At 35.8% G+C, this 26,270-nt stretch overlaps 1 protein-coding gene across 7 annotated transcripts in view; it reads right to left on the bottom strand.

The window, feature by feature from the left end:
• Positions 1 to 26,270, bottom strand: part of ANKRD28 (ankyrin repeat domain 28) — a 116,626-nt gene that overhangs the window by 59,976 nt on the left and 30,380 nt on the right. For 4 of the 7 annotated variants that reach the window (XM_087824925.1, XM_087824927.1, XM_087824926.1 and 1 more), the window contains 2 exons: positions 16,821 to 16,904; positions 4,305 to 4,383 (listed from right to left, as the gene is read on the bottom strand). In XM_087824925.1, coding sequence (XP_087681051.1) covers positions 4,305 to 4,383; positions 16,821 to 16,904 — 163 coding nt within the window. The other 3 variants (XR_015715698.1, XM_016219721.2, XM_016219723.2) reach the window with 2 other exon arrangements.

Genomic DNA, 26,270 nt, shown 5'->3' with positions numbered 1-26,270 from the left:
CTTTTTCTCTATGTCCTAGAATCCCCATCTAACAATCTTTTGAACGGGCTGTGTGGGTTCTACACAGGAGAAACTCCCGAGAACTCTCACTTTATAACACAGAAGAACAAGGTGGGGCAGCACTAGAGGGGGGACCAAGCAGACATCGTTAGCATTTCTGACCCAGCTAGAGATGAAGGGTAAAAGCCAATCACCAGGAGATCACTCCCTAGGAACCTGTGATCTAAGGAGCTGTCAAGTCACCCCTACTACCCCTAAGTACATCAAGAACTAAAGAAAGAGAGTCTGCTGCTAGGACTGAGAGAAAACACATTTTGTTTGAGAACTATATGAAGAAAACAAACCTAACGGATGCTCACTTTTTGCCCCTCCCTACTCCATTCTTCAGCAAACAGCTGTTCTGGAGAGAAGCGTATTCCTCAAAAATATGTAAGAATCTGAAAGTACCCATGACAGGACTAGAACAAAGATATAAGGGAGCAGAGTAAACCAAACAAAATACAGGTAACAGGTACAATTGAAAGTAATTATCCCAGGAAAGGAGAGAATGAACTTGCAAACTGCTTTCTATACACAGCTTCAGAAAAATTAAGCTCTGAAGAGAAACCTCAAAGAAGAGTTCCAAGGAAGAGGTAAGACAACGCAGAGAGAGACACCTGGTAGAGGTCAGGAAAATCAAAAGGAAAATAAGGCAATGACAGATAAAAGTCTAGAAACAATAAAAGGAGCACAAACACAATTTAACACAAAGCCGAGAATCTGAAGCCACAGTCAAGGTGAATCTTTAAAAATCATGTCACTCCAATAAAAACTCTCCATTGTTTTTTAATATCACTTTGAAAGCCAAAGTAAGTCTTTACCACAGTCCACACTTTGTAAGTCTTTACAAAGCCACACATAATCTGGGACCTTCCCATCTCTCTGCTTCATCTCCTACTGCTGCTTTCACCTGCCTGCAAACATGCTGCCACCTCATGGCATTTATTCTTGCTGATCTCTCAATCTCCTTGAAATATCTGCATGGTATGCAAGGCTCACTGCCTTAATTTCTTCAGTCATCTCCTCAAATGTCATATTATCTTTTATCCTTTCCTGATAACACTATATAAAATAGCAACTGACCCCACCCAACACGCACTATTCTAATTTTGTATCACCATAAGACAAACTATATATATATGTTACCTTGTTACTGTCTCCCCCAAACATAAACTCCATAAAGGCTGGGACTTTATTTTATTTGCTGTACCCACAGTACCTAGAATAGTACCTAAGGCACAGACATGCTCTTTAAATATTTGTTGAATGAAGGACAAGTATAAGGAAATAACCTACAACTAAATGGAAAATACAAAATTACATTCAGAGAAAAGCTGATACAGATGAAGGAGAACCAACTTAGTAGAAAAACACACATAGAAAAACTTACTGATAAAAAAGCACAAAGAAAATATTCAAAGATTTAATGTAAGATATAAATGAAATAAGAAACTCAAATTTCAGAACTAAAAGTAGAGCTTCATATTATGTCTCAGAAAAAATAATCCACAGATTTAGCCTAATGAAGTTAGCACTGAATTTCAGGAATAAAGAATTGACTCCTGTAGGCATCCAGGCAGAAGAGTAACCATGGTGGTGGTGGGTGGTGTGGGGGGATGGAAATGATAAGCAGAGAAGAGCTTGATCCAAGACTTTCAATGAAATCTATAAGATACTGGAGTGACATCTACAAAGTTGAGAGGGAAAAGTGTGGATTGAGAATTTCATTTCTAGCCAATCTACCCTTCAGTTAAAAAAGGCAATATTCCCAAATAAATAAGATACTGGGAAATATGGCATTCATTAGCTCTTACTGAAAATATGAAAACAAAAATTACTTGATGATAATGTCTATTCAACCAAGAGCTAAGTCAAAATAAAAAACTTGGGAATAGATGAAATATGGATAAAGACAGAGGCTGTATGTGTGTGTGGGTAAACAGTAGAAATTATTAGAAGACAGAATGTGAAGTCATAATTCCTGACAATGAAAACACAAGTGTGAAACAAATTAGAAGTTATTTTCTAATTTCTCAACATAGAAAATCAGGAAATAATAAAAAATGAACATGGGTGAAACATGGCTTTATAGAATGATTTCAACTTTTTTATACTCTTTATTTTTCATTTTAAAGAAATATTTTAGGAACAAATAACCTTGCGAGATGCCAAAGTAGTTTTTATAATAGGAAATTATAGTAATTTACTTTGTTGTGTGCTCCTATTGAAGCATATCATCACTTTTGAATAATGCTAGAACTATGTGGGGATTATTTCACATTGCTTAATTTTCTTAAGACTACACTAGTTAAGGTTAACCTAATGTAACATGTTATTGGTAATGAAGAGCAAGAGTAATAATCTCCCCTAAACTTTTCTACACTGTTTTCATTACTAACTCCAACCAAATTAGCTTAATTTGTTGCCTATTTTTATCTCCAGGTATTTAATTATATTCTTTATCAAATTAATTAATTTAGAACTTTGTTTTTCCTTTTAAAAGTAAAGCTACATGAGCTATTACCTCATGAAACTGGTAAAATACAATATAATATTAAAAGTAGTTTTTCGAAGAAGAGTTGAAATAGTTTTTTATACAATAGTTAATTTTACACATGATCTGTATCTAAATTATTCAAAAGACTTTAAGCTTTCTTTCACACACTTATTTCAAAGCTGACATCTGACACTATTATGCTCATAAGGCTCATTGGACTATCATACTTATAAATACCAGAAAGTCAACTTCCTATAACTAACTAGATATCCTTGATGTAAATATTCATTTTAAAAGGAAGAGATTAAGTCAAAGTATGAGCATTTGGAAAGTTTCTCCTAGGTATAAAAATTTAAAATGGGGGAAAAATATCCCTCCATGTTGAGTCATAATCCTTATGTTAAAATGAAAGTAAATGAACAGAATTCTGTATTCAAATGCATCAGTAGAGTTCTTAAAGTCCTAGACATTAAACTAACTGGAACTGTACTTTTTCTATAGCTATTCCTTAACATAAAACTGTTTTTTGGACAATGTTTGTAAAGAAAACTCCATATATTAACCTGTATCCCATTAGTTCATATTAAAGCCGAAGGCATTTCAATTATGAGAAAATCCAATTTTTCTCTTGAACTGAGGGGGTTCTTATGGCTAGTAAATTTCAGCTGAAAACTAGTAAGTTAGCATCCATAGAAGAACAGATATGTTCAAGGAAGTACATCAGTGATAAAGTTATTCATGAAGAAACTAACATAATATTAGCTAGGTCCATATTTAACTATATTTAATTCCATCTGATTATAAAATTCATTATTAAAAATCAGATTTTAAAAATTTTATGAATTTATAAAAGCAAAATTCTGTTGAGGCTACAATTTAATAGGACTGTCATTCAAAATTTCTCTCAGTGCTCCTTCTCCCAAATATCAAAGGGATTATTCTACTGTTTCTCCCACTGCATTCATTATGCACATATCTGTGCTATCTGGCAACACAGGTACAATTCAAGCACATGCATCCTTTCTCAATAAGTATCATTTATAATAATCTGGCTACCACAGATAATTTCTAAGCTCTGTTTGACTGCCTGTTTCATGACTACAGGCAGTCTGACCACAATAGGAGCTATTTTATGAGAGACAGTTGTACCATTACTTCATACCGTAAAGTCTTAAACAGTTCAGAAGAAATTAAAAAATAAAGTACAATTCCCTAAAATGTGTTTTGCAGGCCCTAAAACAGAATTAGATAAAAGCTACTTAAAGACAGAAATCTTGCTGATATCACTTTCAAAATATATCTACAATCATGCCATTTCTTATTACCTCCACTGATGTACTTGACTAAATAACCATCACCTCCCCCTTGACGAACTAGAATCATCGCTAAGTAACTCATGATCAATGAGGATCACTATGAATACTCTATATAACAGCCTATCCTATATAATGCTCACCCACCCCATTATTCTCATCTACTTTTTCATTTTCCTATAGCACTTACCACCTTCTAACATACTGTAAAATTTACTTGTATTTATAGCTGGTTTTTCTTTATTAGAATATATGTTCCACAAGGGCAGTGATCTGTTCTGTTCTCTAATATACACTAACCTCTGGAACAGTACCAGGCATATGATCTGAGATCAGTGTTTGTAGAATGAACAAAAAAGTTTCACTTATTAAACAAATATAAAGAAACAGTCAATTAGATATATTAACTATGACAAAAATATGCATAACGTGCTATTATACAGAGCTTACCATACCAGATAAAATAAGCAGTTCAATGATCTCTGCATCTCCGAGATAGGCAGCAGCATGCAGTGGGGTTCTCTTCTCATTGTCCTGTGACAGGAAGGAGAGGTGGGGCACATAAGTTTTCATAGAAAGTTCATTTTAATATTCTTTAAATCAAGAAAACCACTTAACTACCAGCTTACTATTTCCACAACGCTAGTCTAGTCTGCAAGTCCCAGAGTATTTTCTTGCTAGGAGAAGGGGAAAAAAAAGGGCTTTTAAAAAATGGTATTAAGTATATCAAATAATAAAATAAAAATCTAAGATGACAGAGAAATAGCTTCCTAGACTTTCTTTGAATAAAGATACCTAGGCTTCTGAAATACACAGGAAAATTTTCTTTACTTCATACTGCATCCTTCCCCCCATCAATGTGTTTCCATAATTTTACACAGTTTAGAGTTGTTGACCTAATAAAACAAATCTTAACCAACCAAAATTTTTGTTTATGAAAATGCTTCCACAGGAGTGCCCATAATGGCAAAAAAGGAAACTACCTATGGGGATCTGAAATTATCCCTTAAAGCAATCTTAAGGTTTTCCTTAAAGTTCCTGCCAATTCCATTTTTGGCTCTAAATATATATTCTTCCCTTTCTAAATACCAAAAATGCAGTTTTCCAAATCTTCCTCCAGGAAGAGAAGCTATATCTAATGTATAGCTTCGTGTACTTTCTCCTCTCAAACAACGTTCTCCGGTTTCAGAAGCAAGATTTTAGGTAAAGTCACATTCTAGGATTTTTAATTCATATTTACATCTCATCTAAAGTTACAACAGAGTGTTGCTGACTCAGTTGCATCTGAGAAGGCTATTCATTTAGAAATAATTCTTTTGAAATTTACATCCAATTTTTTTTGATACAGGTTTTTGTGACAGATTGTTAGCAGTTTTCAATTGTCCCTTTCCCCCTTTTCTATAGGAATAAAATTTTAGCAGAGAGCATACACTCCTAGGCTGCCTTGAGGTTTTGTTACTTAGTGTGGAGCAATAGTACAATAGTGGAAGTGAAAGGCACAACTTTCAGGTCATCTTCAACTAAAAAGAGTACCACCTTAGAGATGGTGGTACTCCAGGAAAGAGAGACTGGTCTAGTGGCTATTAATGTAGTTTGGTAAGCTAAGAGTTCTTGTACCTCTAACCACAATGAATTTCCACTAATACTTTCTCACTTCCCACAGGCTGGAAGGCAGATGTGAAACTAAGCCAGCTTTGACTATGCACAAGTAGGCCAATATCCCAGAAACGTGTCAAGCAACACCATCCTGAATGATCCTATAGAACAGAGTTACCCCACCAACCTGGACCACAATTTCTCTTAAGAGCTTAAAAATTATACTTCTTTGAATAGGTATCATATTTTGGGGTCTCCTACAATATCAGAATACTGTCACTTTCAAGATTTAAAACAATGAAAAAAACTTATTTTACATTGTAATAATTTTCCAGTTAGGCAATACCCCAATGACTCTAAGAAAGGATAGTTAAGACTACTGAGATAAATTAGGAAAAACTGCTAGTCAAAAGAGAGGTTAAAAATATTCACATGCAATCAAAAAAGGCTTAGCTGTAATACATCAAGGTATTATAAAGATATAACAATCATCACTAGCTTTTCATATACTTCTTCAAATAACTTTAATACATTTATAATATTGTTTTTGTCCTTATAATAGTAACAGGCACTCCAGTAAAGGGAGACTGGTCAGTGGCTATTAATGTTGTTTGGTAAGTTAAGAGTTCTAGTCCCTCTAACCACAATGAATTTCCACAAGACCATGTTTTGTATTCCAGTATATACCCCAGCAAACAGAATCCTCTGCACAGAAATTACTGAACAATTAGTCATTAAAAAGCTAAAACAGAGCCACTAAAATATCAGACTTTACTGAAAGCTGAGTCCCAATTTAGTCATTTTAATAAAAGGATCCTTGGCTTAAGGCTTTTCAGCGTTAATCATTAAACAGCAAACTTCCCCAGTGTTTAAATATCATCACAGACTTACTAAAATTGAGAAACATGTCTCCTACACAGGATAAACCATGCAAACAGCACACACACAGTGAGTCATTTATATGTGAGGGATGTCCGGAATTCTATGACTCAGTGCCTTGAGTACTACTGATGTATTTTCTGACTCACGAACATAGTTTTCTCTCTCTAAAAGGCAATTTAAGAAAAAAAGGCAACAAATCGGTCCATTAAAAATTTAACCTATTATCTTTAAATTTAATACAGTTAAATATTAAAACTTGGGGAACAAAAATATTTAAGATTCCTTTCAGTAAAATGTATTAAAATGAAAAAATGAGCCTGGCCAGCGTGGCTCAGAGGCTGAGTATCGACCTATGATCCAGGAGATGGCGGTCAATTCCCGGTCAGGGCACATGCGGGCTTGATTCCCAGTCGAGGGCATGCAGGAGGCAGCCGATCAATGACTCTCTCATCATTCACTGATGTTTCTATCTCTCTCTATCTCTCTCTTTCCCTCTCCCTTCCTTTCTCTGAAATCAATAAAGATATGTTAAAAATACAAAAATTAAAAAATGACTATCCCCTTACATACACTAATTCCATTAAAAAAACCTTTTCTTAGCTAAAGATATTTCTATCTGTGTGCAAACAAAAGATTATTTATTGATCATCTTAGGAAACAAAATGGTGGAAACAATTTAAATGCGCACCAATAGAGAAATGGTTATCTAGAATTATGAAAGACAAGAAGCTCTTAACCAGCCTTTATTTAACTGACTCATATGATCAATCAATATTCTCTGTTTTCTGTGTAAAACTAATGGGGACTTTGGCACACCAAGTATTTTCACTATTACACTACCACTAATAAGACCGTGCACTTTTTTTGTTTGTTGTTAATCCTCACTCAAGGATATTTTTCCATTTATTTATTTACTTACTTATTTACATTTTTCCATTTATTTAAATATGTCCTTACTGACTTTAGAGAGAGGCAAGGAGAGAGAGAGAAACATCGATCAGCTGCCCCTCACAACCCCCCTCCTGGGGATCTATCCCTGACCAGGAATCAAACCCAAGACCTCTCAGTGCCTGGGAAGATGCTCAACCAACTGAGCCACCCAGGCCAGGGCTCCATTGATTTTTAGAGAGAGTGAAAGGGAGGGAGGAAAAGAGGGAGGGTGAGCAAGAGAAAGAGAAACATTGATGTGAGACTCATTGGTTGCTTCCTGCATGGGCCCAGGCAGGGGCCAGGTAATGAACCTGCAACCCAGGTACCTGTCCTTGACTGGGAATCGAAGCCATGACCCTTCAGTGCTTGAGCCAGACACTCTGACCACTGAGACACACTGCCAGGGCAGGACCGTGCACTTCTGTTCCGACCACTGGGTATTTGTTTATCAAGAGTAAGATGTGTTTGTTATCACAACTGTTTGTGCCAACTGTACCTGCAATCATAACTACAAAATTTATTTCAATATTATCTAAACTGATGAAATAGGAATTAAAAAAGCAAACAGTTTCCATGACCACTACATTAAATACTATAAAAAGGCTCAATAAATCAAGCTACCAAAAAAAAAAAGTGCTGTTGAACTGGGTATGGCTGAGACAATTGAAACAATAAATCAAACAGTAAACCTATGGAGAAGCTTTGGCCCAAGTTTGATTCTTATTTAATTCTCACCTGAGGATATTTCTCCCATTGCTTTTCAGAGAGAGTGTGTGTGTGGGGGGGACACGGACATCAATGTGCGAGAGACATTCTGACTGGTTGCCTCCCACACACGCCCCAACTGGGGCCAGGGATCGAGCCTGCAACCTGCAACTGAGGTAACATGCCCTTGGCCAGAATGGAACCTGGGATTCTTCAGTCTGTGGGGTGACACTCTAACCACTGAGCAAAACTGGCTAGGGCCCAAATTTAGTTCTTAAGTGTCTAAATTCTCACATCACTTAAATCCAAAATGGGAGTTATAGATAATGTATTGGGGCACGGTATATGTAAGGAAGACAACAGTGAACTCTACACTGTTACAACAAAATGCTTAAAGATCTCTTTTTATGATTCTGTCAGACTTTGATAAACTTATCAACTATCAGTTATGAACATTATCAGATGAGGTCTTGTACCTGTACAACCATATAATGAAATACTGTGTCAGCGTCCTGCATCCAACTCCAATGTCTGGAGGTTTCCCCTCCACATATCCAAGCAATGCTCCAACATGAACACCAATACCAGGTCCTACAACATAGCACTCAACTCAATTCTGACACACTCTTCTAGGAGATAGCATCAGATCCCACAGATTAAGGCTTTAGTCCTACAAGACTGACACCCCCTCTTCAGAAACCAATAGCAAGTCCAGGTTGTCACCTGTACAGCAGTTGTCCCTTATTCATGGTTTTGCTTTCTGTGGTTTTAGTTACCCATGGTCAACCTTGGTCCAAAAATATTAAATAGAAAATTACAGAAATAAACAATTCATAAGAGATGATTTAACTTCTCCATCTCTAAGATCACTTTCCTAACTATCCTAAAAAATGGAAGGCATGGTATTTAACCCTGGGGCAAATTGTATTTATAGAGTCTAGGTATTAATTCATGTTGTAATCTAGACATCACTCCATCAGCAGTAATATTAAAAAGACAAATCCACACAGCACCCCACTTTAAATACTGAATTTACTTTCTTCTACAAATTTAGCAGAAATCAGATACTCCTAGGCTAAGGCTTACTTACTTTTCATAATAAAAAATAAAACATCAAAATTACACACCAATACCAGGTCCTACAACATAAGACAAAGTAGAGGTGATGCCATCTATAATTGGGAAATTTTAATTATCAAACCAACACAATTGTTCAGAAAACTAATATACAGAATTTCTGTTTCAAAAATACTGCTGGACTCTAGTAAAAAAACCGCCATTTCACAAAATATGTGAAGTTTAAGTCTGAAAATATTCAGTAGAATGTCAGTCAGCTGTTTCAAACAGTAAAATGTTTCTCGATGGCTTTTACAGAGGTATGTATAATAGGCATATTTCCCTGAATTCAGACAGAGCTGACAGTCTGGGGAGAACACAGGATGTGAAAGAATTCTCAGGAGAGTAACCGAGGGTAGAGGGTGGTACAAGGAGAGAATCCCAGAGAACTGCAGAATATTCCCTTGTGTACTCAGCTAAGTACCGAGCAGCACATGTATGTAAGACTACTGCCGGAGACTGGTGAAAAGGACCATCCGTAATAAATAAAGTAGTTGTTTTCAACGTTCTTCTCCTTATCACCCTGACCCAGGAGGCTTTTAAACATTTTCCCCCCAATTTCCTCCATGAAAATTTAGTACCACTGTGTACCTAACTTATACAACTTTGGCCCCTTGGAGGGCCACAAATCACTGTAATACGTAAAATTTTTCTTACACACACACACACACACACACACACACACACACACACACACACACACTTCAAAAAAATTATTTTTGCTAAGTTGGAGGTAATATCACCCCAATGAGAATACACAGATTAGAGAGAACAGGATCCTGTTCCCACCAGCTAGAATGGAAAATCTCATCATTCCTAGAGCACTGGATAGAGTACTATGAAAAAACATACCTCGGCAGTAGAGAATTAGCCAATATTAAAATTAAATAACATTTACAGTAAGAACAAAATTTATAAAATACGGATAAATCTTACAAAGATGTAAAAGGCCATGCACAGTGAAGTTACAAAATTTGTTGAGAAATTAAAAATTACCAAGTAAATGGAGAGATATAACTTGTTCATGGGTCAGAAGACTCAATATTGTTAAGATATTAATTAATTTTTGTTGTTGTTGTTAATCCTCACCTGAGGATATTTTTCCTGTTGCTTTTCAGAGAGAGTAGAAGGGAGAGAGGGAGGAGGGCAGGAAGAGGGAGAGGGAAGGAGAGAGAGAGACAAACAGACACTGATGTGAGAGACATACACTGACTGGTTGCCTCCTGCATGTACCCCGACAGTGGGGCGAGGAGTTAACTTGCAACCGAGGTACGTGCCCTTGACTGAACCAGAGACCCTTCAGTGCGCAAGCTGACACACTAACCACTTAGCAACACTAGCGAGGGTGATAAAGCTCCAGAAAATACAAATTAATTTACAGTGACACAAAGCAGATCAGACATTAGGGACAAATGAAATTGTACATTTTAAATATATGCAATTTATTGTATGTCAATTACATCTCAATAAAACAAAAAAAAATTCGCTAAGATGCTCAGACCTATCAGATTATTTAATAACTTCAGCTCAGTCTGAAATTTAGGACATAATTTATGACACTTTTGCTATATTATATGACTATCATTTTTATTTACATATAATTATAATGAAATCATCAGGATTATTTCTCAGCATACAAGTAAAGATACTTGATTTCTACGGAAAATACCACTGCTTACCCAACACTAATTTTTATATACATGTCTGCTAAAGTTGCTTCGAACAAAAAACACAGAGGATATTTATTCTATTTGGGAAGTTGATAATATACTTAATAATCATAATAAATACAAACATTCTAAACTTTCTGCTAATCTACTGAAGCAGAATTTTTGTTTGCTTGGTGAAAAGATCCTGTTTATTATTACCAATTAGGAAGACTAGTTTATTTAACCATGTCTAAGTGGGGACCTGGCTAAGTAAATTATGTTATGAGCACACAATCTAAAACCAAGTGTCTACAGAGAAGAATGAGGGAGCTCTCTACACACTGATAAGAACGGGTTCCCAAAATATACTGGGGATGGGAAAAAGAAGATGCAGAACACATATGTGCTAAGTAAGAAACTATGCACGGTGGAATGTAAAAATAAGTCGCCATCAGTTTCTAGCTGGAAAATCAGCTGGTTTCAAACTCACAGATATAAAGAGAGTGGCAGTTACCATGGGGGGAGGGCTGGGAGAGGAGGAAGAGGGAAGAGGGGTCAAATACAAGGCGACCAAAGGAAACCAGCTTCAGGGGGGAATGCCCAGCAGAGTACAGAGATGCTACACTGTAAGGTGTGTGCCTGAATTTGTATGTTGTTAGCCCATGTTGCCCCAATAAATTTAATTTTTAAAAAACCCAGCTGGCTTAGTCAGAGAACACCTCCGTCTCAGAACCCCTGCAACAGCCGTTTAGTCATGACGGCAGAACACACACTCATTTACGGATCTGAGGGGAACCCTGAACATTGGTGAAGAAAATTTTTAAAATGTGACGCTGGAATCAAGAAGCACTGGCAAGAACAGAAGAGACGTGCCATTTCTACACATGAAGAAACTAGAGGGGAATTCTCCCCTGGGAGGAAGCTGAGTTGGTTCTCTCTTCTTTACCCGCCCATGTTACACGGAAGCCAGCCAGAAGCTGGGCGGGGACACTTGAGAGAGGATGGAGGGTTGTGGGCTCTAATATCAGTTTCTGTAGGTAGCTCAGAAGACCACATAGACAAAAACAGTTTTAGGGCAGAGTGCACATCTCAGGTAACTGAGTGGAGAGGTTTTAAGAACTTAGGAACATGAACAGCTTGGTGTACTGACAACCAGCAGAAGTGACATGTGCCCACAGAAAGATTTGTTAACAATTAGAGCACGTCTTGCTAATTTCCAGAAAAGACTAGAGAATACTGGGAAGGACGGAGGTGGGTAGAATTAAGGCAACCTATGTAAACTTAGGGTTCACTACTTTGTGTTAACTGCCAACAATTTTATTACAATAAAAATTATCTGCTTGTGTGATATACATATATATGAACACATGTATGTTTACATTTGCCAAGCACTTCATCTGAAAAAGTAAAATCAGTATTATTTCAATAATTCTGGGAATTTATTTTTGAAAGCTTAGATGTTAATAATTTGGAAGACTACTTTGGCAAAACCAATCCCAAAATATTTTGAATGACAATGTACATCTAAATTCAGAAGCCTGTAAGTAAAATACACAAAAAATATTAAGTTATATAATACAGGCAAGATCTACTGACAAGCTCTTAAATCAACTCTCTTTGAGTTTAAAAAGGGTCACTCATAATCTAAGCCTTTCTCTGTTTTAAGCACAAAAAAACAGCATGGGCTAGGTTAGAATTAACCCTAGTTTGATACTACTTTCAATGACATTTTTATCCAGCCAAAAAATATGCCACTAAGGGAAGCTTGTGCATTCACTCTTTTGCAATGCTAAAACTTGGCATAATGAAAATTAGAATCACATTTGTATTACAATTGAAAAGGTAGAAGTCCATAGAACATGAATGTAACTTTTAGGAGAAAAAAAAATCAATTCTGAACCATTATTGCTTTATGACACTACCTGGCAAAAGAAAAAATATTTCTCTCTCTCCAATTTACTTTATTTCCCCAGTTACTGTCAAGTCTGACATAGATTCAAATTCCTGTTCTGCTATCCTTGCTGATCTTGAAGACGTTTAAGTTTTCTGAGTTTTAGTTTTATCATCTATTGGTGGAATGAAAATGTTAACCTACCAACTTTACAAGAGTCTTTTGTAAGGTAAATCAAGTAACATAAAAAGCTTTAGGCATCTCACTGTCACTGAAATAAAATTCTACCATTAACACCAATTTATATCACCCTGGACAAAGAAAAAAATTTCTACTTGGAAAATAATTTTCTTATAAAACCAGACTTTTAATCTGAAATGCTTTATTAATATCTCAGTTTAAATTATTTGGGCCTCACAACATGGCATTAAATTTTAATAAATCCTATAGAAAGGCATTTTTTAATTATTATTATTTTAGTCACATCAATCTAGAAATACAAATAAAACCTGGGCAAAAGCAGGAGGTCATTCAAGGTCACTGGGAATTTTTAGAGCAACCTAAGATTGGGGTGGGCAAACACCCTGAAGGCCATTAATGTAGCCCCACACATTTTACAACAAAAGAAAAGCGAGTCTTTAAGAAGTTAAATGGATTTGCTCAAGTAGTACAGCTAATAAGGCTAGGAAGATACAAGTCTTTCAAGTTATATTTCAATTGTTCTTTTCACTATATGTTAACACTCTGCCTTTAGAGTTTTTTTGACTGTTTCACCTTTTTGGTTTACAGTGCTTCTTCTACATCCAAGTGAAAAAATGAGAATCATCAAAAGTCCTCTATTAGGTTGCCTATCCAAACAACTACTTCCCCTTATTCCTGCCTATGAAAATGCTGTCTTTCTCCAGATATGGAACATAATCAGTGACGATAGGTCCCTATTCTCACCCCAGCGGATGTACCAGGCGATGAACAACTACTGATCTAAACTGAAAGCTAATCCCACTCTACCTTTGCTGGTGGAATGGTTCAGAGTGGGCTTCTAACTAATGGAACCTTAGGGAAGTGCTGTGGGGATTCTGAAAAAGATGCTTTTGCTCGATTAAAGAAAGAAGGAAAATGAATGGAGAGAGTCCCCTTTCCACTTTCTTTGGTATCATTACTTTGGTCTCATTACTTTTGTCATGAGTACAGGATGCAACAGTCATCTCTTTAACATGAGGAGGAAGCTAAGAGTCTAACAGAGAAGCTCACCCAGAGCTCTGATATTATAATCTTAACCAACCCCCAAATCACCTTGCTCTGGATCACATTATTATATATTTAATAAACCTGAATGTAGCCAGGTAGTCAATTATTTGTAGCCCGAAACCACAAATATAAAACTCCAGTATTTACTTGTGAAATCACCCTACCTAGCTTCTACAACAGACTTCCTTCTCAAATCAAATGTTATGAAGGCATAATATTTTAAATTAGAGTTTTGTTAACAATCAATTAGGTATGTTACTAAGGAAAATGGTATTTAGTGGTTCACAGTATTCAGTAACTTCAGGATATGACTGAAGAAACTAATAAAAAATAACAATGTTTATTTAACAGAATAAAAACAAATCTGAAGTCTTAATCCATTCTAAAAATTTATTGAAAAACGTAAGTTTCAAAAAGTCAGATGTTATTCTCAAATACATATTTAAGCTTATTTTAGAGAAACACCATTGCCACATTGACATAAACCTTAAAAAATATTTTATTACCTATCAAGAGTCAGTGGATATTATATGACAAAACAGTACACGTTTTATTACACACATATCTCTTAAAACCCGATGTGATTCCTTATCACAGAGGGCAGAAACAGAAAATATGTACCATCTTGAATTAGAAGAATGGCCAAAGATTTAACAAATCTTACAGTTATGACAATACTCTCAACTACTAAGTCACAAGAGAAAAGGCCTAAAAGCAACCATAAAAAATTTTGTCCAAAAACCATGAATCACTGACGGCAACTGAAGAGTCACCCTCAAGAAGGGCTTATTGATTTGAAGTACAGTACTAAGCCAGCGTTCAGTTCTAACCCAAGTTTCAGAGCAAGGGAATAAGCCAGGAGATGTTAAGACGTGATGGTTAAAAGTAAGTAAAGAAAGAAATCTGTATGTACAGGCTAAACATCATAGAAGTTAGGGGGCGGAGGGGTAACACACTAGCTACACGTATGTAATAGCTTCCAAAGACATTACAGCAGAATAAACTGATGCTCAAAAATGATTCTGAATAAAATTTTTAAAATTTAGGATAATTTAATTTATATAGTAGAAAAGCAGTGTTGGCTGCAACGATGGACAAATTAACTCATGGTAAGTAGGATTACAGTCCAAAACTTTCTCACCAAGATAAGATTTGCTAGTGCTAAAACAAACAAACCACCAACAGCACAAAAACCAAAAACCTAGAGTTAAACAAAACAGAAAGCTGTTTTCCTCCTTTTCATAAGTCATTATTATTTTCTATCCTAAGAAAAGTAGACTCTCCAGGATATCTCAATTAGGTAAAGTGACCAGGCACTTCATTTAAACTAAAAAAAATAAAAATTAAAAGTAAATCCTGAATTAGGTTCATGTTTCCAATAAGCATAAATTTAAAAGTTTCACTTAAGAAGGTTTAAGGCCCGGCAGGGCATGGCTCAGCGGTTGAGCATCGACCTAGCATCCAGAGATCGGGGTTCGATTCCCAGTCAGGGCACATGCCCGGGTTGCAGGCTAGGCAGCCGATCAATGACTCTCTGTTTCTATCTCTCTTTCTCCACCCCCCCTCCTTTCCTCTCTCTGAAATCAATAAAGATATGTTAAAAAAAAAAAAAAAAAAAAGGCTTAAGGACAAAATACTGGATGAAAGAAGGTGAAGGGATTAGCCAAAAACCATATATGCATAACCCATAGACACAGACAATAGTGGCCTGAGGGAAGGGGGGTGGGCAAAGGGTGGTAAATGGGGGACATCTGTAATACTGTCAACAATATTTTAAAAAGTAAAAAAAAAAATTTTTTTAAGTAAAAATAAAAACTTTGGAGAAAAAGAAAACGTAATTTTCTTTTATGGATTAGGAATAATCTTTTAGAAAATATTTTCTAATTATTCCTAACAGAAAAAAATGTAATGATAAGATTTTGATCAATACCCAACGTTAGATTAACCGTTTTAGCTAAAGATTCAAATCTATTCAAATAACCCACCTTTAAAATATCAAATACTTTTTATATCTACTTAACATTAAGTGGTCACAGTAATGTTGTATGAAAGAAAGATGAGAGTTCAAGATGAGCTTTCAGGATAGGGTTTTCTTAGAATTACCAGTCCTTTCCCGGTCAGCTGTTTCAGTGTTGCTATAGTGACTTTATGAATCATGCCCTCCCCCCATCCTCCATAATTCAGAGGACTAATGAATTTGATATTATAGTAAATTATCTATTTTCAACCTCAGTTTAGTAAATTAAAGGAACTACTGGCCACTGGAAAACATACACAGAGAGGAAATTATCTATATACCCACTCTTTCTAAAACTCTCCCTCATGCCAGTCCTGAATGTCAAATCCACTATTATCTTTAAATTTGGAGACTTTTCAAACAATGTGTCTTTCTTTACTGAGAGACTCAAAACAGATGAGTCTTTGTGTATAATGCTTACCAGAATTATTTACAGAAAGAAAATGTGATCTTATAATCTAGTTAGATGTTACAAACTTAAAATGTCTTTATTTCGAGTTCACAAAAAAGAACCCTCATCTGAAATGTACACAAGTAATGAACAGCGAAGTGTCAAGATATCTGCAACTTACTTTCAAATGGAAGAAAAAATATGTGTATATATGTGTAAAATATATATATATCTAACCTGTGTAAGTATGAGAGAGAAAGCAAACGTGGCAAAATGTATTGAGTATTTTTTCAACTTTTCTGTGAAAAACTTCAAAGTAAAAAGCTGGGGGGAACAAACATCCCTCATTGGCTTCTAATTCTTTTGTAGTTTAGTCATTACCCTGAATACTCACCCAGTCCCTTTCTTTTTGCCCCAAGATACTTCTAATCTCATTTAAAACAACTGTTATAGAATTGTTATGTCTTTTTAATAAAAATCTTAACTCTAGGAAAGGGTTTTTAAAAGTAGGCTTAAAGGCAGGTATCAGTGAATTAATTGTTTTACCTGAAAGTTAACATCTTCTTTCTTAAATATTAGTGCTCGAACTTCATCAGGATCTCCATTAAATATAGCTTGCACCAGTGATGGCTAAAATATAAGAGAGTAATAAAAACATTAATCACAGCACATGGATGATTCTAAAGATAGTTCCACATAACTTTTAAACTATTATTTTTTAATCCTCACCTGAGGATAAAGTTTTTATTGATTTTTTAAGAGAGAGTAGAAGGGGGAGAGAGAAAGAGAGAAAGAGAGAGAGAGTGGGGAGGACATCAATGTGAGACAGAAACATCAATTGGTTGCCTCCCATATGTGCCCCAACTGGGGATCAAACCCTAAACCTTTTGGTGTATGGGATGATGCTCCCATTAACTGAGCCACGCAGCCGGGGCTCCACATAACTTTTAAATCTAAAATTTTTCTTCCCTATATAGCAACAATAATCACTTGGTTTTTGACATTAACCAAAAGTTTCATCAAGTCAAATCATGTGAAATACAGAATTCCTCCTGGGGGTGGGAGGCCTAATTTTAAAAAATGAATTCAAAATTACCAAAATTAGATGGTACAATAACAAGTGCAAGGCTTTTGTTTATATATATGGTAAAAACAAAGTTTCTGCCAAATACAAGGGTGAAATCTCAACCTCTACTTTTGAGACAAAACTTGTCAAACAAGCAGTCCCCAGTCAATACTGAGGCCCAGCAAAGAAGGCCTCTTTGAAAAGTTCTGTTTGTGGCATCAAAGTACGTGCATGGGTCAGCATTACGTGTATAAAGATATAAATCTTTAGAAAGAAAAAGCTGACAATTGATGAAAATCACTACTGTTCAGAGACCAAAAAAACCTGTATACCTGAAAAACACGAAGAGGAAAGAAAGCACGTGCACGTTTAAATATAACAATTTCTCAATCAACAACACGGCCTCTCTGATAAGGTATCGTATTATATACCAGTCAAACTACAAGCCAATTGACAACAGCACTAAAAATAAGGTTAAGAATAAAGTCTGATTCTTTTCCTATAAAAGTCTTGCATGTAAATACATAAAATTCATTACGGGAAAGGCTGTGCCTCGGTGTTGCTGGCAGTAGTCAACCTTTCCTAAAAATAAGGTTAAGAATAAAGTCTGATTCTTTTCGTGTAAAAGTCTTGCATGTAAATACATAAAATTCATTACAGAAAAGGCTGTGCCTCGGTGTTGCTGGCAGTAGTCAACCTTTCCTAAAATACAGAGCTCTTCATTATTGTGACATCAGTTTTTAAAACCACAAAATGAAAACAGAAACGTGGTTGCCATAACTACTATGTTCAATTATTTTTCTAAAAGTCTTTTAAAGAGATTAAGAGACAGCAAGTAAAGTCTGAAATGTTATCTAAACATCTGAAAAAGTAAAAATCAGAAGTGTGTGCATTTTATATACAATACTGAATCATATTTACACACCTATATTGCTTTTATTCGGGTTTTTAATGAAACTAGTGGAAACTAACACATTTACTCTTACAAAATAAAATTTACTAGTTCAATAGAGTACAGTAAACATATAAACTCTCATATCTTACCAATACATTTCCAGAAGGTGGAGCATGTAGGGACTTATTTTCCTGTGGCAATTTAGAAATGAATGCAGGAGATTCATCTTCTACCTCCTCCAAAACAACAATACACACTCGACTCATTCGCTCTTTTAAAATACTAAATTCCAAGCTATGTGATAAAAGTCACAGTTGGAAGAGCACAAGTAGTTTTTCCTCCTCTTCTGTAAGACACTTAGAATCATTCTCTGAACAGCGCAGCTGGTTTTCTAAAGTTACTAAGTACTACCGGAAAAACTGAAGTTTAAAATTATGACTACATATACTTAAAATTTCCTAAACCAACAAAATTCGGTTATTTTCTGTTGGATTATTGCAATACTTAAAAGAAATTTCACATCAACATGTCAATTAACGAAAAATGAGTCCAGTACAAACTCATTTAAAAATATTTTACCTCTACCAAAATAGTCACATTGCTCTCTGTCTCACAGAAATTTACTTGCATAAAAAGATCATTGTTTTGGGTGACACCACCACGCAATGCAGAATGAAATGAGAAACAACTGCTGTGACAGAGATAATTACAGCTATACCCACTCTTGTCTGCAAGGTCATATAGTTACCAGTAACTGGCTTGCTTATAATTGAAAATAAAAATTAAAATCTCACTATTCTGTTTCCACTTCTAATTTGTCTTCATTTCTTCAGCTTCAAAGGCTTAATGCAGATACTATCCAGAAAAACACACACAAAAAAACATCTAGAGCTCAGCACAAATTTTTAAAATGCAGCTCAGGGATGGACAATTCTTTCTGTGTTTGGGAAAGAAAAAAATACAACACTCTGCATTAATAGCAAAGCTGCAGTACATTTACATGCGATGAGTCAGATCACAGGAGACAATAGGACTCTTGGTACTAGAATACAGCTTGATTAATCCAGATATTCCATATAATAGCAGAAACACAGATAGCTTTATTCCCATCGATAGCATAAGCAAGGCAGAGTGTTCATTCCTTCTTCCTCAGGCAGTTGTCTGTGCTTGCTCCAGCAAAAGGGCACAGGCACCAGGCAGAAATGGTGTTAGCAGGAATCCTAATAGAACAGGCAGGCCGCGAAGGAATTAGAAGGCATTTGGGCTCAAATTACTGCTTCAGGCTTTTCATTTAAAAAAAAAAAAAGAGAGAGAGAGAAAACCCCAGTAGTTTATCATTCCAGTGTTTCCTTTGATCTCCACATGAATACAGCTTCCACTAAATAGTCTTCATTCAGAGGAAAAAACAGCAGACTGTGCATCTTCTTTGAGCCAACTACTTTATTCAATCATCTGCCTCTGTGCCAATACAGTTTCCTTCCACTGTGAAAACCGCTACAGTTATCCTTTTCAGTAGATTTCAGACGCTTTCCTGGTACTCAGATGATCTTGAAAAACGCCACTGACACCTCCAAACGGGTAGGTCCTTAAAAAATATCTATAGAACTTCAGGATTGGCCCCACAGAAGCATTCCAACTGAGCAACAGTCTGAACAGCAAAGACTGCAGAACCGCAGGATGAAATGCCTAGTAATGCTCACATGTTACACTTACCAGAGATCTGAGCTACTGCTCGAGATGTAACTTCCTCTAGCAGCAGAAAAAAATTGTGCATTTGGACTGCCTTCACAATTAGAAGGTTCATGCCAGTTCTGTGACTAATCCAGATCAAACTGAAAAATTCTATAACTGAAAAATGAGTGTGCTTTTTTAACATTTTCCACTAAAAGCCACAAGGAAATCTGGTGTACTGCCTCTGCTGACTAACACTGGTTTTAGCAAGTAAACAATTTCAAGCAGCTTAACTGTTTTCATATGCTACAATATAGCAAATGTTTAACTCTATAATGACAGCTGCATTAAGAATGTCTACAGTGAACCCATGTACGAGTTAGAAATATGAAGGAGAAATATTTTATGAGAATATAAAAGCCATGAACCTAAGGTTTTATTCTTATTTTTAACCAAGATCCCTTAAAATCTACCAGATGTATGTTATTTTCAAGGATGCAAAGAAGTTGAAATAAAAGAAATTTAAGATTTACTAACAATTTTTATATTATGGAATTTAATCAAGTCATATTTTTAAAGGAAAAAATTAAAATGTCATTAGCTAGAAATCTAACTCTAAAATTCTATGGATCATTTGGATTTTCACCAAAGAAATGAAATAATTCCACCTTCCCATATGGAAATGGAATAAGTCTTAAAATCTTTTAAAAACATAAAAACTATTGTTTAAAGTCCCTGGTACTGAATTATCTAAGTTAAAGACAAAGGGTAACACAAAGAAAGCAAAAAATCTCCCTCTCCTATAAAGTTAATATTTCCAAAGCTACAATTATCAAAAACTTTCAATTTACAGTTGGCTTTCTCCCCCCTTCTCTGTTTACTCAACGATGGGGTTATTTCCCAACAGAAGAATTACAAAGACAATACCACAGTTCCCCTTCAATCTTTCTTTCTTCTATCAACTAGCATTTTTATTAATAAACGTAATAGTTATTTTGAACATTTATGATGTGCTAGGGTGCTTATACTTTGTAATTTAATACAATAACCTTGCTACATCCTCATATTATACAGGAAAAACAGATTCAGAAATTAAGTACTTTATCCAAAGTCATGCAAATTAGTAAAGTTGTGCCTAATTTCAAAACATGCTCTTTCTAATCTATTCTGCTTCCACTAAGTGTACGTACACACCCCCCCCCCAAGATCTTTGCAACCTGTAATGGTTGTGGAAAGTTTGGGTAACAAAGGAATATAGTATTTATTGTGATAATATTCCTAAACAAGTTATTTTTATTCTATTTAATATTTATTTTTTTTATTGATTTCAGAGAGAGGTGGGAGAGGGAGAGAGAGAGAGAAGCATCAATGATGAGAGTCATTGACTGGCTTTCTCTTGCACGCCCCCTACTGGGGATGGAGCCGCAACCTGGGCATGTGCCCTCACGGAAAACTGAACAGGCAACCAACCTCTCGCTTGATGCATGGGACAATGATCAACCAACTGAGCCACACCAGGCAGGGTCTAAACAATCATCTTGAACTATACTTTTAAAAAGTCTTATGAACAGATTTAAAAGAAAACGGGGTAGAAGGAGGGGCAAAATTAAGAAATTACTGCTTTCTACGATGCTGGTCAGATTTCCATGTGATTTGTATAGCCATTGCAAAAATGTCAGTTATACAGTTGACCCTTGAACAACACAGGTTTGAACTGCAAAAGTCTACTTATATGAGGGGTTTGTTTTTTCCCCAATAAATAATTGTAAAGGTATTATCTCTTCCTTATGCTTTTCTTAATCTTTTCTCTAGCTATTTATTGTAAAAGTACAGTATATAATACATGTAACATAAACAATATGTGTTAATTGACTGTTTATGTTATCAGTAAGGCTTCTGGTCAACAGTAGGCTATTGTAGTTAAGCTACCAATAGGAGTCAAAAATTATATGCAGATTTTCAATTGTTCAGGGAGAGGGAAGTTCAGCCCCAAACCCTCATTGTTCAAGGGTCAGTTGTATCTTTAAAAAATGATGAATTCAAAATCCTTTTAAAAGGTCCGATTTAATTCTCTGCATGCAATGTATTTATATATAACCTAGACCATTTAAAAGTATTTACCCAATCATATTTCCAAAATGGCTGACGACCAATATTACCTGAGAATCTCAAGCGGTTTGACCCAACTGGTAGGTATGTTACAATGCTTGATAATGAACTGTTAATCCTTCCATCATTCATAGTATTACATACTGCATACTGTTAACACATTATTAGTATTACCAATGATTAGTCTGATGTGTTCTTTGCAAAGACCTATATTCAGCATCCATTCTTCCATCTCCCATTACTGTACGCTAAGACATTCAGTTTTTAGGTAAGTACAGAGCCGCACCACAAACACTCCACTTCTCAGCCTCCCTTGCAGCTGGGAGCCACATGGCAAAATTCTGGCCAGTATTTTAAGTAGAGGGGTTGTGTGGCTTCCAGAAAACTTTGGCTAGAGAGGATCTAAGTCCCTGAGGATTGTGAAACAGAACTGCCATAAAATCCCTGCACTGCCTACTTCCCAACTTGAACATTAGAGGGAAACAGTTCTGCCCTGTTTAATCACTGCAACTTCCACTCTCTTTTACTTGGAGCTGAACCTAACTCTAAGTGATACTCCCACTCTTCCTTTAATCATCAGTGAGTATGTATCTTTCCAGCCTGTTCTTCCACCTTCCATACTCTAATACAGTATAGCTACGTAAGTTCTTCAACAAATAAAATGAATTACAAACACTAACTGCAACAAATTGTAATAGAAACAATAACCGATCAGAAAATGGCTCGAACAATCCACTACGTTATCCTGAGTAAGCAAAGAAAAACAGGCAGAGGGAAAACGAAACAAACAATTATCACAAATATTCTCACTAAATTCTCTATCACCATTGGTGGATACTCTTATCCAATTTACATATGGGAAATGGAAACTCAGTAACATCGAGTCAGTCAATGATTCATCCATTTATCTATACTTATTCATCATCTACTATGTGCCAGGATTTCTGGTAGACTGAGGAAATTAAAATGTCAAGCCTTGTAATGGAGCTTACACACAAATAATTATTACATAATTGCAAACTGTGATATTACATGACTGCACAATGTTATTGGTATATAAAACAAAGTGTTAATCCCAAAGTTGCCTAATTCTAGGTGGGTGTAAAAGAGTTCCTAAGGGACAGTGAAATTTGGTTCAATCCTCCTCAAACTCTAGTACACTGAAATAACCTAAAAACCTTTGGCAAGAATACTTTATTTTTAAAACATTCACCAAAATTACAATGGCAAGTGACTCAACATATATTTAATATTAATATTTGCAATCTACTATAACTACCATGCCAAGAAAGTACAAAATGTCATATATCAGCTTCACCTTCAAAGGCCTTATACAACCTAATGATTTTTTGAGTGAAACCAAAAGCATAGGCAACAAAAGCAAATATAAACAAGTAGGACGACATCAAACTAAAAAGCTCTGCACAGCAAAAAGCATCAACAAAATAAAACGACAACCCATGAAATGGAAGAAAATACTTGCAATCCATACATCTGATAGAGGGTTAATATCTAAAATATATATGGAACTCATATAACTCAACAGCAAACCCTTTAACAACACGGGCTTGAACTTCATGAGTCCAAGTATATGCAGAGTTTTTTCACTAAGTATACAAGTGGCCTTCCATATCCTAGGGGCTCACATGCACAGATTCAATCAGCCACAGCTTAAGCAGTACTTTTGACCTGAGGGTGGGAATCCACAGATGCAAAGGGCTAATGTATGCAGTGTACTATGCCATTTTATGTAGGGGATTTGAGCACCTGAAGATTTTGGTATCTGCAGGAGGTTCTGGAACCAGTCCCCTGTGGATAACTGAGGGACACAACAGTCAAGTTTTGAGGAAGTCAAAAGTGATACTTCAGACTGCTGGGGCTAACCTCACGTTGTTCAAACGTAAATTGTAACCTGATTTCAAAAATAGACAAGGACCTAACTAAATACTTTTCTAAATAAGACATACAAATGACCGGCATGTACATGAAAATGTGCTCGACATCACTGAACATTAGGGAAACGCTCGATGAGATTTTACTGACCTTTCAGGATGGCTAATATAAAAAAGATGAGATAATGAGTGCTGGCAAGGATATGAACAAAAGGGAACCCTTGTAAACAGTGTTCTCAATATGCAGTGGGGATGAAAAATTACTGTTTTCAAATTGCAGTTGGATGAACCCATGAATGTGAAACGCACAGATACTAAGGACCGACAGTATTCACTGGAGGAAAAAAACAAAACCCCACATAAGTGGGCCTGCGCAGTTCAAACCAGTGTTGTTCAAGAATCAACTGGACTATACTTGTCATTAATTCAGCCATTGGTAAGAGTGCTCCATATGAGTTTATTAACTGTAATTGGTATATAAAGATACCTTCTAATTGTCCATTCTCTAAAAAAAACACCTATCCATGAACTTCATTGTTGCTAAGTTTTCCTCTTCTAATTTATTGGAAGGGTGCTTTCTCAAAGAAACTGAAGGTCTACTAGCTAGAAAATATCAAAACTTACTCTTGATGTTCATATTTCAGAGAAAATGATCGAAACACTAAAACTATTTACAATACAAGAATAATAGTTTAGCTTCCCAAGTAAGCAAGTGCCATCTGATAAAAGTAATAAGTGAGCCACATATGTAATTTAAAATTTTCTAGTAAATACATTTTAAAATGGTGCCTGGCCGGCGTGGCTCAGCGGTTAAGCGTCGGCCTATGAACCAGGAGATCTAGGTTTGATTCCCGGTCACGGCAAATGCCCGGGTTGTGGGCTTGATCACCAGCAGGGGGCGTGCAGGAGGCAGCCAATCAATGACTCTCTCATCATTGATGTTTCTATCTCTCCCTCTCCCTTCTTCTCTCTGAAATCAATAAAGATATACATACATTAAAAAAAAAAAAATAGAGAGAAGGTCCAGAAAGCTTATTCAAAGACATAATGGCCAAAAACCTCCCAAATTTAGGGAAGGAAATGGACATTCAGATCAAGGAAGTCCAACAGACCCCTATAAACTCAAAGAAATTCACACCAAGACACATTAAAATCAAATTGTCAAAAGTCAAAAAGACAGACAGAATTTTGAAGCAGCAAGAGAAAAGTACTTGTCATATAAAAGAACCCCAATAAAACTGTTGAGGATAGCTCAGCAGAAACTTTGCAGGCCAGAAGCAAATGGGATAATATACTGAAAGTGCTGAAAGACAAAGCTGTCAACCAAGAGTAAGATATACAGGTTGTAAAACTGTCCTTCAAAAATAAAGGATAATAACTTTCCCAGACAACCAAAGCGGAGTTCACCACTAGACGTGCTTAACAAAGTCATTTCTTCAAGTTGGAATGAAAGTATGCTAAATATTAACAAGAAAACATGAAAGCACAAAAGTTGCTGGTAAGGTAAATATATAGACAAATACAATGTACTGTTGTATTATAACGGTGGTGTGTAAATAATCATTTTATCCTCACAGAGGATACGTTTATTAATTTTTTAAAGACGGGGGAGAGAGGGAAGGAAGAAGAGAGACACATCGATGTGAGAGAGAAACATCCATTGGTTGCCTCCCATACTTACCTAGACTGGGGACTGAACCCTCAACCTAGGTATGTGCCCTGACCAGGAATTGAATCCACAACCTTTTTGTGTACAGAAGATGCTCCAACCACCTGAGCCCCCCAGCCAGGGCTAAATAATTTTTAACTCTATAAAACGATGTTAATGGATATATACAAGATGTATATTGAAGATGTAAACTGTGACATCAATAACGAAGTGTAGGGGGTGTGAAGTGGAAGTATAGAGTTTTTGTATGAGATTGAAGTTATTAGTTTAAAATAGACTATTTATAATAAAATGTTTTACGTAAGCCCCATAACTACCACAAACAAAATACTAATAGAAGAACAAAAGAAAAAGGAATCAAAGCTTATCAATACAAAAAAAAAAATCAATGAAAGAGAAAGTTAGCAAGGAAGGAAAAGAGGGACCAACAAACACTTTAAGACTGAAAAAAACAAAGAGTAGACAAAATAACAATAGTAACTTCTTCCCTATCAAGATTACTTGAAACGTAAATGGAGTAAACTAAGCAGTCAAAAGACAGAGTGGCTGAATGGATAAACAAACAAGATCCAACATATGCTGTCTACAGGACAGTCACTAGATTTAAGGACATACATAGGCTGAATGTGAAGCGGTGTAAACAGATATTCCATGAAAATAGTTATGAAAAGAGAGCAGGGATAGCAAACTTGTA

The sequence above is a fragment of the Miniopterus natalensis genome, chromosome 15 (assembly GCF_054644295.1).
Source record: "Miniopterus natalensis isolate mMinNat1 chromosome 15, mMinNat1.hap1, whole genome shotgun sequence".
NCBI lineage: Eukaryota > Metazoa > Chordata > Mammalia > Chiroptera > Miniopteridae > Miniopterus > Miniopterus natalensis.
This window is presented reverse-complemented; position numbering and strand designations above follow the sequence as displayed.